The sequence below is a fragment of the Rhamphochromis longiceps genome, linkage group LG7 (genome assembly GCF_057381845.1).
Source record: "Rhamphochromis longiceps isolate RC_006_pf linkage group LG7, R_longiceps_female_GT1.1, whole genome shotgun sequence".
Taxonomy (NCBI): domain Eukaryota; kingdom Metazoa; phylum Chordata; class Actinopteri; order Cichliformes; family Cichlidae; genus Rhamphochromis; species Rhamphochromis longiceps.
In genome coordinates, this window is record NC_140563.1 from 13,483,886 (window position 1) to 13,496,313 (window position 12,428).

The 12,428-nt window shown below is 39.0% G+C and overlaps 1 protein-coding gene across 1 annotated transcript; it reads left to right on the forward strand.

The window, feature by feature from the left end:
* Window positions 1-760: 760 nt before the first annotated feature.
* ca12 (carbonic anhydrase 12) lies at window positions 761-9,681 on the forward strand. Its single transcript, XM_085412261.1, has 9 exons — window positions 761-895; window positions 1,189-1,209; window positions 3,468-3,647; window positions 4,663-4,805; window positions 7,175-7,270; window positions 7,356-7,419; window positions 7,604-7,761; window positions 7,925-8,051; window positions 8,705-9,681. The coding sequence occupies exons 1-9, from the start codon at window positions 832-834 to the stop codon at window positions 9,355-9,357; spliced, it is 1,506 nt and encodes a 501-aa protein (XP_085268387.1). The 5' UTR covers window positions 761-831; the 3' UTR covers window positions 9,358-9,681.
* Window positions 9,682-12,428: the final 2,747 nt, after the last annotated feature.

Consider the following 12,428-nt stretch of genomic DNA (forward strand, 5'->3'; position numbering starts at 1 on the left):
TCTCTGTGAGTTTCCCATTACGTCGTCGGTGCTTGTTTGGAAGTTTAGGGGTTTTTTCGCTGTAAAAAGAAGTTTTCTTCCCACGCACAGCGGACACTAATGTTTTTGTCACTTTTTACGGAATCAAACTCAAAGTAAGGTCAGTACTTCCACGCTTTAAACGCTGCACGCTCATACTCTCTCTGCACTCCATATATGATCCATTGTTGATCTGCACACAGCTGTTGTCACGAACGTTGCACTGGCTTATGTCACTGTCATGAGACATTCTCGCAAAAAAAATCACGGTTTTAGTAACGCAGTAACGCAGCGTTCCTACGGGAAAGTAACGGTAATCTAATTACCCTTTTTGCAATAGTAATCCCTTACTTTACTCGTTACCTGAAAAAGTAATCAGATTACAGTAACGGGTTACATGTAACGCGTTACTGCCCATCTTTGGTTATGAGCTTATTAGTTATGAGCTAGAACAACTGTTAGGGATTACAGTCTAGTAGTTGTATTTTTTTTTTTAAACTGTTAGCAAATACAGATGTTAGGAGTGTGTTTGGAGTGTGTAGGTCTGTATCTTTTGTCTGCTGGTACATCGGACTCGGTAACCTAAATGACTGACTGTACTTATATGCGGTCGTTTCTGTCACAATCCGGACCGTGACCAAATGACTGTGGAGGCTGGTTATGTTGTTGCTCTGACGTCAGCGCAAGCTACAGAGAAGCTGACGGCATGAGTATAAAAAGCCGGCCGGTTTGAAGGCTGGGGCTTCGGTGCTTCAAGCTCTTGCTCCGCACCGGGTTGACAGCAGACTGCGAGGGAGGTCTGAGGCGATCAAGATGCACTTTCTGACTCGCACTGTCATCGTTTCCCTTCAGCTGACTTTATTCAGCGCAGTGCATGGTAAGCGCTCCTACAGTAAAGAAATAAATACATAGAAATCTTACCATGCATTGCTAAGATTTTCTGTGTGTGTGGGTAGAAAATGATGCTTTAAAGCAGGTGTCTCAATCCAGCTGCATGCTTAGTGACGGAGATCAAGAAGTTTTTCTTTTTTACTTTTTCTTTTGTGTTTCTTTTGTGTGTAGTTTGATTCGTGATCGTTTTTAATTCATCAAAAGTTGGCTTTGAAATTTTACCATTTGTATGTACCGTAAACTCTTGTTCTACAAGTGCTTTCTTTCTGTCTTGTTTAGGTGCCAAATGGACATATGATGGTAAGTGTGACAATATTTCACACACAATTTGTAATATATATATGGTAAATAAAATATAAAAAGTTTATATGATATAATAAAGTTGTTGTTGATGGGGGGTTTTGTTTTTTTTGGCTTTGCCTATCCAGTAAGAACTGACATAAAGCATTTTCTTTTTGGCTCTTCATCAGTGTTTTAAGTCACAGTGTCAAACAGGAAGACAAAAGCGATGACAGTGTGGTAAACACCATGCACAGTCACCACTTTTGTCTGTGATGAACAAAGTCGGACTCTACAATTATAACATTTCATAAGTGGCTGGCTGCCTTTGTCTGGTGCCTTAAGCTTCATGGAGAGGGACTTCTTGAATCATGTCTATCTCTTACATAAACTACTCTTACTAAAACCTCTCGTCGTTATTTTACAGCAAAAAAAATGTCTGAATGCTAAAGCAAAATCTTTGCAGGTGAAGCAATGGAAATGTATATAATCTGTCTTGACATTTTTTTTGTTTTTGTTTTCTGGAAAAATCTTAAGCAATCTTTGGGGAAAAAAATCATTGATCAAGTCCTCTATTACCTTTAAAAGTTACCCAAACGGTGGAGGGATTCTTTACCTCTGGTTCCTTTGGGCTGAATAAGAAAATACCCACTTCTCTGGTCAGTAATTTGTAGTCATGATTAATATAGTTTGATTAGAATGTATCTGTTCTTAATTAGGATAATGACTGACCTTATATGTCAGTACGGTGCACTGTGACAGTGCTTCTTGGTGCTTCATCCTGAAATATGCACAATATATAAATATACAAAAATAGATAACATAGAATAACATAGATTAAATACTAAATTCCACATTATAGTAGTCAGCAGTCTGTCTACTGGTAGCACTTTCTGTTGGTGGTGGTGCTACAGCTGAGTCATATAAATTATCTCCACCTCAACACTCCACCCTCTGGCAAAGGACATACAATGAGTCTTTGCACGAGAATAAAATAAATGAGATTAACAATGTCTGTTGTATTCCTCTCGCCCTGCTCTGCTACCAGTGTGATGTTTAGAGGATTGCTTAGAAAAGTTTGTTAAAATCTTCTATTTTAAGATTTCTTTTACGTAGAAATTACCCACAGTCATCTATGTTCTACCAAGTACTGCCTAGGGACCACCAAGGGCCACTAAACATCCTATATTAAAGGGCACCCAGCATCAAAGTAAAACACAAATGTTATGAATAGTGAGTAACAGAAAAAGTAAAATAAGAACAATTTTCTTCTTAGTTAGAGACGGTTTGCCTAGATTGAACTTGGAGCTTTTCATCAAACAAGTATTCAGTGATTTTGCTACTTTGGTTGACGACTTCTGGCATGTCTTATACAGTCAATCCACATTTGTCTGAGAGGGAGGTTGGGGGCAATCTTTTATATTTAACCATGGTCAGCTGGCATATGGTGAATGGTGAATCTTTTGATGAATGCTAAACAGATAATGAATTAGCAGCAATTGTGCTGCCAAGATGAGAGCATACGCACAGCTTCTTCCATTTTGTCACAAATGTGACATTTCAAATTTGATGAAGTCCATTCATTGCAAACTATTAGCCTGACTTGTTGTTTGAAAAGCTCAGTGCATAGACGCTTACACTTAAAACATCACGCAATGAAAATGCACATTCAACAGCTTCCTGTTTTTCTTCTCAGTCCATTTTTAAAAAATAATTGTTTCCCAATTTCTGTATTATTTTAAAGCACACTGTGCCTCGTGGCCTTGGAGGAAACATTTTTGAGAGTTAACCCCCTGACAAAAAAAACTGAGGTCGCTTTGTAAACCATATGACTCAATTGTAAATGTGGCCATTTTCGGTGTCTTGCACTTTATAGAAACCTCTCATTTGGAGAGAGACGGCATTCTCACTGCGTGGCGCTGCCTGCAAGCAGCAGGCTGGTTCTCTTTTCTCACTGCTTCAAAAAAAGCGCATGAGCAGAGTCGTAGGCTTCCTCCCACCATCTTGTTTATAGATAATAATAAGTCATTTGGACCAAAGATAAAACATTTATTACACACTAAAACAAACTCTAGCCCTCTTTGGAGCCACCCACTGTTTAGCCTCACACTGTGAGATGTTTGCCTGATAACATTAAACAGTTTAGTTTCTGAAAAATGTCCATGCTAATGTTTTCTGGTGAATCCACACTTTTAAAATTGAAATCTAGGTATTCAGATTCAGATAAGTAAATTCAGATTCAAAAATTGCATAATGTAATAATGTTAATGTTGTTGCAGGACCCCAAGGACAGGACCACTGGTCCCAGCATTATCCGTATTGTGGTGGAGCGCTACAGTCACCAATAGACTTGAAGTCAGATCTGCTAAGGTTCGATCCCACTTTACGTCCAATTGAGGTTCAGAACTACAACCTGTCTCCAAATGAGCAGCTCACTCTTGGAAACAATGGACACTCTGGTGAGTATACATCAACAGTGTTATCCAAAGAATATGTAAGACGTGCAATACGATGTAAGATGTAATGTGTACTTACACTCATCACAAGTAAGACAGTGTGTATCAAACTAAGCAAATATTTAAGTATGCCATGCTTTGTTTGGCCTGAAATCTAAAAGTTTTTCAAATCAAAGTGATGTGCTTGTCTATGCATTCATTAAAATGTCCACACATAAATGTGGAGACCTATTTTCTGGGCCAAACTTAGGAAAATGATAGGCAGATCTTTTTTCTTCATTTGCCACAACAATTTTCTATAATCAACCTCTTATTATCTTAACTGCCTGGGAAAATATGACCAAAGACTACTCATCTGATCCGCCTCTGCTTGGACTGACGCATCTTAATGAAGGAAACCAGCTTAAATTTAATGTGCAATATTTATTTAGAACATAGCGAAGTGAAGTGAAACTATGCAATAAACTGTGCGCTGCAAAACTAGTTAGATACGCTTCTGTCATGTTCCCTCAAACATCATGTACAAACTGCTCCATTAGGAATTTTTGTGACAATCATGTATAGCTGAGGATGCATGTCATGCCTTCCGAATGTTGGCAAGGATACATTGCTGTTATATCTGCATAACAAAACTGCTTTCTGCACACAGAATGCAAATAACACAGAAATGCTTATGTGTGCATACCTGGTGAGCCTCAACACCACAAACTGAGCGGCATCATCAGTGTGACGTGTATTCCAAATGGGCTGACAAAGCGTTTTCATGTGCAAGCATTCGTCATGCACTGACGATCATGCGAAATGCACTTTGTGTCACCCGGCTATAAATGGTCTTAAAAGCAGCTACACCACTATGACAGAACAAGACAGTGGGGATAGGGAAGGGTGGGGGGTTGGGGATTTGGCATGCTGACTTCCTCAGTTTAGATAAAGCTCATGTTTTGTGATGCCCCAGTGTTTACTGGTGCAGTCATGACTCTTTATGTTGATGTGTGCTTTCATTTGCTTTGATTCACAGTGCAGCTTTCATTGTCCCCCATGATGTCCATCTCCAGCCTACGTAACCGATACACTGCGGCTCAACTCCATTTCCACTGGGGCTCCCCCAGTCGGCCTGCAGGTTCTGAGCATACGGTGAACAGTAAGCAGTATGCTGCAGAGGTAAACAATGCAAACTGCACTTTTCAGAGATGGTAGTGCACTACAGTGCTACACTTAAGTACAAATTCAAGGTAGTTGTCCTAAAGTATTTCAATATCTTTGCAACTTTCTACATGTACATGTCAGATATTCGTTCTGGTTGGTTCATCAACTCATTCATTTCCTGTTAGGATGAATGGTGTTAGGCGATAAGCTGTACCATCTTAATATCAACTGCAAGTGATATGACTAAGATGCAGCTTTCTCATCAGTCATGACCAAGCAGTAGCCTATCTCACTTTCTCCTTGACTCTACCAACTTTTAGCTACTGATTCACTTCTGCCTTTTCTTTGCTACTGGTCTTCCTGCCAGCTCAACACTCTCAGTTGAGAGGTAGCTTCTCGCCTCACCTCACCTCACCTCACCTCACCTCACCTCACCTCACCTCATCCCTCTGGCATGTATGAATAAACAGTATGTTTTTCTTTGTAGGTGACTACCTTTAGTCCTAGAATGATTCCAGCACAGAGACTCACTGACTCTGACTTTCCATAGTCAATGTGGGGATTATTGTAGAGTCTACCTTAGAATATAAAGCGCCTTGAGGTGACTGTTGTTGTGATTTGGCGCTGTAGAAATAAAATTGAATTGAACTGAATTGAATGAGAAAAGCAACCTTCAATTAATATGGATGAGGAGGACTAACAAAGTAAACTGAAGTAAACAGAACTGAAACAGAAGTTATAATATTTAAATGAGAGAGTGGAGTGAGGTTATTAAACATCACACAATATTTCTTCTGTCAGGATTTAAAGATATGATTATCTGTGTCTGCTTATTTAAATAAGTTTTACCCTTATCTGTACTTAGAAGTGACAACTCTGGCTTCAAGCAAAGCATTAATACTTTGTGACTGAAACGTGTGACATTTGACTGGCAGGGGAATCGAAGCCACTGACACCCTTCAAAGATGATGTTGCTAAATATGAAATATGAAAAGCATTCGCATGTCACTGTTGTGGTTTGTTGAGACTGCTGCAAATATGTAGCTCACACCCATCTGTCGAATGTGTTGCTTCTACGTGCTGCCTATTTCGATGTGCAATCAAGTGTAAATTGAAATTATATGCATAAAAACTTTAACTCTAAACCCTCACTGCTAATATTACAGAGAACATAGAGGATTCTTTTACCAAAATAAATCATTGGTTTACAATCATCAAATCAGCATATTTGGCATTTAGTTGCATATTCTAAAAGTCAGAAAAAAGACATCGGTCGGTATCAGAATGTTCATTGCTAGATGGTATGTAGTCTCTTACTCAAAAGGGTTTTAGGGGATTGTATGTACCAGGCTATTATATACTGTGGTTTTAAACCACTTCGCTAAATGAGCGGCTGTCTGTGCTATTTAACGTGTGAAGCCCTGTAAACAGGTTTCACACAATAGTTTCATTTATTTACTTTGGCACTTCAGGTAAAGAAGACGATTTGAAAGTCAAGTTTAAAGTAAAGTAGGTGAAAATGGGATACTGTTGTATATAATTTGGAATTATTTGGATTACAGTGGGCAGACTGAAACGACTGCAACCTGTGTTCATTTTATGTGACCACGCTCCAGCTGCTGTGCAGCCACATTTAAGGTGCTGTGGTTTGACCTGATTTTCTGTGTGGACATCTCGAAAACATGCGTCTTTTCAAGTCTCTCCAGACTCCAGAACCACAGTTCCTTGATGACATGTTGTTTTGGAGGCATGGCATGATGGGAAATTGAACATTTTCCTGAAATGGTGAAAAGGTCTTCCTTAATTCTCAAGACAGAGCAAAGTCTGTAAATAAAACTATTTGGTCAGAAGGGCTAAGAAGCCTTTGGGTTGTACAGAATATAGAATAACGTTCTGAAAGCTGGTGTAAAATATTTTCTTTTGGTATTTTCTTCCACAGAAGATTGCATTCAATGCTTTCTGAATACCTCCACTTATGTTCAATCCAACTAACATCTACTCTCTGCATTGAACAGCTATTATAAGTGTACACTAATAACAGTTGTCATTTAAATAAAAAGGAGATAACATGGAGAGCAGAGACGTTATAATGACATGATATACCAACCTCCATGCTCGCCCGAAACTAAGTAATAGTCTGAACACAGGGTAGTAGTCTTAAGGTACTTTAAGGTTTATCACAGGGCTGTTGCAGTGATGCAGTGGTGTACATAACAATCTGGCAGTGTATGTGTCACTTTTTCCATGACCCCACCAAATCGCTGCTATTAGTACTATGTCACAGATGGCGTGAGTTATAAAAATGAGAGTGATTTACATAAAATACCTTCTTGTTTTGTGTTTTTCTCCACAGGATCTTGACATATTGTTCTTTTTGTTCACAGTTGCATGTAGTGCATTACAATTCAGATAAGTATCCCAATATTTCCACCGCCGTGGACAAATCTGATGGCCTGGCTGTGCTGGGTGTGCTGGTTGAGGTGAGACCTTGTGGATAATGTTCTGTAATTTTGTTTTCTTCTGTAAAGTAGACCTAACTATTTCATTATTTGTGTTTCTATAAAGGTTGGGATGTTCAATCCAGCTTTTGACCACATTCTGAAGTTCATAGATCGTATTATATACAGAGGTAAGACCTGAGTACTAGTTTTTTCTAAGTACTAATGTGGAGTAAACATAAGCCTATGCAAAACATAAGCTGTGTTTGTGATTCTTTATCTAAGTTTGAGGTGTGAATCATTCATATGACAGTCATGGATTTTACATTAATGTCACCCAACAGCTGATTTCTGTTTTGTCATTCCGACTGTCAGATCAGAAAGTGAAGGTGCCTGCTTTCAACATCAGAGCTTTGCTGCCTACGCGTTTGGATGAGTATTATCGCTACGACGGCTCACTGACGACTCCTCCGTGCTATCCGAGTGTCCTGTGGACGGTGTTCAGGAATCCTATAACAGTTTCTCGCCAACAGGTGCTTCAGCAGCTGAAGTGACTTTTAACCAGGTTTAATATTAGAATAAGAAAGCAGTTGCAAAAAATTTTTTAAGATGTGTCAGTGTGGCGTCTTTTAAACTTTATTGGTGTGGAAAAGCCTTTGTGCTAAACTTGCTTTTGTTTTGCTGTGCTTTATTTAGTTTCTGACCCTAGCAGCAACGCTCTACTCCTCGAATGCCCAGGACTCAGCCTCTATGTCGCTGAGTAACAACTACAGGAAAACGCAACCTGTTGACAATCGGCTCGTCTTGGCATCTTTCAAAGAACGTAAGTATGGTCTACAAACATGGCTTGCTTTATTACCTGAGCATGGGTGAAAAGGTCACATAAGCGACATGGCTGCTGTGCTGCTTTAAAAAAAGGCTGAAAGACACATTTGAATGAATTGAGGGCTTTTATTCTGCTGCAGAGATTACAGCTGTCATGCTGGCTTTGGCTTGTATGGTGTAACCTGCTTGTGGCTTAGATTTGATGCTGATCATTTTTAAATTTGATTGAGCTTGATGAGCTTGTCTGGAAGTACGCCATCTTTTAAGACATGTTGATTTAACCACTCCTCTGACATGCTGAAAACATCTGCAGCCCTTAAATTTGTCCCTAAAGCCTGACTTTTATGTGGTTGCCTGGTGTACCGCAATGTATGGTATTTAGGTCCATATTGTGTGGTATGAATGTGCATGGTTTCCTCAAAGCTTTCCACGCAGAGCTATGCTTTCCTAATGAGACGTGCTGTGACATGGCAGTGTGAAATCCCATGCTATGAGCTTCTCAGAAGCGCTAGCTAGCAGACAGCAGCTTGAGCTTTTACTGTATCGCTATGAGCAGCGCTGTTGCATGGTGGGCTTGAAGATCCATCATCGTTCAAATGAGCATCCAGCTTGCGGGGATGTTTAACAACATTGGCTCTGTGTCTGATGCAGGCAGAAGACTGCATGGTACTCTTACAGTTACATCTCCGTTAACAAGAAAGCAAATCATACAGCAGCTACTGGTTGGCGACTTAGGAGACCTGGCTGATGAAGACCTGTACAAGCTCCTACCAAGTGGCTCAGAGAAACACCATGCTGGCAAGAAGAAAGACCTCAAAACCCAGCAGAATGAGAGACTGGCCAAATCCAAACAACAAACGCTGAATCCATCCCTTGGGAAGAAAAGCCAGGCCAACCGCCATGTGGGAAAACTCAGGCTAGCAGAAAACACACTGAGCTACGTCTCACTGGAGCAGAGAGTTTCCCACCAGCTCAAACAGTCCCATGCTGAGAATCAGATGGTTCAGGCTCTTAGAGATGCAGTTTTCCCTGAGCTTAACCTAAAAAGCTACCTAGAGTGCAGATCAGACTTAGCTCTCCCTACCATCAGGTATATTCTCCAGGGACGGCCAACAGACGAGGCTACTGAGTTAAATCATTCCCTGACTAAAGCCATGATGAATCAAAGAAAGACTTCCACAGCATTGGAGAAAGACGTGCCAATGACACAATATAATGGTCATTCCACTGCTACAGTTTCCAGGAAACCACAAAGCCAGGGTTATCCACATCCTTGGCTTTTGCCTATGGAGTGGGAAGACTAGAGAGATGCCTGGCATTGTTGAAACTCAGTGTGACTTTCTGTAGCAGACATCAGTTGTGTGTCCCACACTGACAGCCAAATTTCCAAGCCACGCCCTGCATTCTTTTAACCAGTTTATGCTTTATGTACGTGATATTACAATTTTACTTTCCTGTGTGTGCACATATTTGTAGTTTTCAGAAACGTTAACAGTTTTTCTTTGTCACAGATTTTGTTTGTTTGTTTTTTGCACAAAATCAATCGGATGCAAAACCAGTGCCCAGCAGTGACTGTCCTCAGTATAATGATAGGACTATCTCAGTGTGTATATTTTTGCTCTGAAAAAAAAAAAATATATATATATATTTTTAATTTGTTAGTACTTTTGGTATCTTTGCCCACATTTGCCTGGCTAAGCAATGCTTTTCAATAAACTATAAAAAATGACAAGTTTCCTGTGTGAAAATCTTTACGTGTCAACTTGTACGAGTGGGAGATGCCAAGGACCATTTAAAGTGTTTTACTGGATGCCAAGCTCAGTCCTATAGTATGGTAATTCTGGAGCCATGCTAGTAATTATTGTCATACACAATGTAGAAATGTGGCTAAACCAAAATAATTTATTTTGAGCTAACATGATTTTTAGATCTTTGCAGGGTAACGGAAGCTTTTTACATTTCGCTTCTATATTTATATAAAATAATAAAGCATTAAAGGTTTTCAGTTGCACATCTATGAACAGAATTTAATGCTTAAATAGGAGAAATGACAGCAAGTTATTAGACTACATTATGTTTATTTTGCATGCCACGAAAAAGAAGTGTGTACTTTGTAGATTCTGCACCTTAACTATATAGAGGAGGATTAAAGAAGTAGTCAAATTAAAAATGTTGAGGGTTAACTATAGTTAAGATAAAGTTTTAGACTGCGCTTGTGTATTTAAAATTCTGACTTGATCCACGTCACAGCACAGATGATTTCTTCTTTTTCCTTCATCTGGTCCCAAAAGGGAACCACTACACACCCTCTATATGTCCTCCTCCACCACATCCATGAATATTCTCTATGGTCGTTCTCCTTTCCTCCTGTCTGGCATCTTCAGCATCCATTGTCAAATATATCCACTATCCCTCCTCTACACATGTCCAAGCCATCTCAGCTGTCTCTCTCTGACTTTGTCTCCAAACCACTCAACCTGAGCTGTCCCTCTGATGGAATTATTTGTAATCCTACCCATCCTGGTCACTCCTAGTGAATTTTACCATCTTCAACTCAGCCACGTCCAGCTCTGCCCTCTGTCTTTTTAAGGATACCACTGTTTCCATACAATACATCATGGCAGATCTCAATACTATTTTTGTAAAGCTTCCCTCTCAATCTTGCATCCTTGTGTCACAAATCATCTCAGACACTTGTCTCCACCCACTCCACCACGCTGCCTGCACTCTGTTCTCCACCTCTTTTGTAGATCACCCATTGCTTTTTGTCTGGCTGACCACAGGTATTTATATTCATCCACCTTCTCTATTCCTTGCATCTTCACCATTACACCTGTCTCACCATCATTCACAGATAATTCATTCATACATTATATACATTTTTTCAAATGGGTCAATGGGCTGCGGGAGAAATTTGAGAGGAACAAAAATTCCAATGTTTGTGTCATATGAGTGTCTGTTTCTCCTATGAAAATTACTGAAATGTAATTATTTTCCCTCTATTATCAGTCATGGGTCGTCCTTTCACTATTTTCCTTATCTGAGTTAAAATCTGTTAAAATGCATTTTCACTATTTCTCTCTCTCTCTCTCTCTCTCTCTGTTACTCAGACGACCTCTCTTGGATAAACACTGGTACGTTGCTTTAGGCTCAGTAAACAATTTTTAAACAGACATGTATAATCATGTTAAGCCACAATACATAACATGAAGGTTTATAATAATAATTTATTAATTATTTAAGTATTTCTTAGATCACTAAACACATCTAAGTCTAAAAGTAAAGCCTTATTATTAAGACTTACTAAGTATTGATTTCTGTTCATTTATGATATGTCACATGAAAATTCAAGTTTATATTTAGGCCTCTGAAATATAAACATACCCCATTAGAAATTGTTATTTAACAATAATCGCCACTTATGACAAAATATATATTTATGCTGCTCTGCAGGTTTACTGGTTCCCATACTGGTGAGCTGTACACTGGGACTTGTTTTCATTGTCACCTTGATGTGCTGCATATTAAGGCAAAAAAGGTAGGTAAAGGGCAAAATCACAGAAAACATCCCTTGCTGAACAATAACTTATTGTATGCATTTTGTTTTTTAACTAAACCACATCTGCTCTGCTTGATTATTTCCATTCCTTGAACAATGTTGTCAAGGCGCTCAAACCTGGTTTGCCCCACACTTTTTAAGGAAGTCTAAATATCTAAGTACAACAAGAATTTGACTGGCTTTTTATATGACTGGATATGGAGCCTGGAATACAAAGTACACAAGACTATGTAAATTTGACACATTGAGACAGATTGCTTTAACTGACAATCAAATATAGAGTTTAAAAGTCCAGGAGTTGATAGTGGTTGTGCCCTCGTTAAATGGATTTTATAGGTGGGAAACGAGTGTGCATTCACTTGTGCCACTCTTAGTCACTCCTTGGCAGTGTGACAACACATGAATCATAAACCCATTTTTGTGCAGTTATGGTTTTCTATAAACAACTAGTAGGACACTAGACAATGTTTATGGGGTTACTTTGTAACTTATTATGTAATTCTTGTGATACATAGTTACAAATATATGAAAATAATTGACCTAGAAAAACAAGCATGTAGAATTTTATGTCTAGAGGAAGTAATGTTATAGCTGTTTTTAAATTCTGATAACTTCCACACTGGTGAGGAGTGATATGTGAGTATACTACTGCATTCATACTTTTAGATATGGAAAACAATGTTAGTTTAAATATGTAAGGATAGGTTAGTATTAACCAGAGGGGAGAAATGGACCAACGTATCTACAGCACTTTTCTTGCTGACCACTCAAGCAGTTAAAGTGAAACTTAAATATGTTCATACAGCACTTTATTCT

Bases quoted from the DNA above. Each gene is read 5' to 3' on its own strand.
- ca12 (XM_085412261.1), top strand. From the start codon at position 832: ATGCACTTTCTGACTCGCACTGTCATCGTTTCCCTTCAGCTGACTTTA. The intron at 896-1,188 runs GTAAGCGCTCCT...TGTCTTGTTTAG, and splicing joins TTTATTCAGCGCAGTGCATG to GTGCCAAATGGACATATGAT. The intron at 7,762-7,924 runs GTGCTTCAGCAG...TGCTTTATTTAG, and splicing joins TAACAGTTTCTCGCCAACAG to TTTCTGACCCTAGCAGCAAC.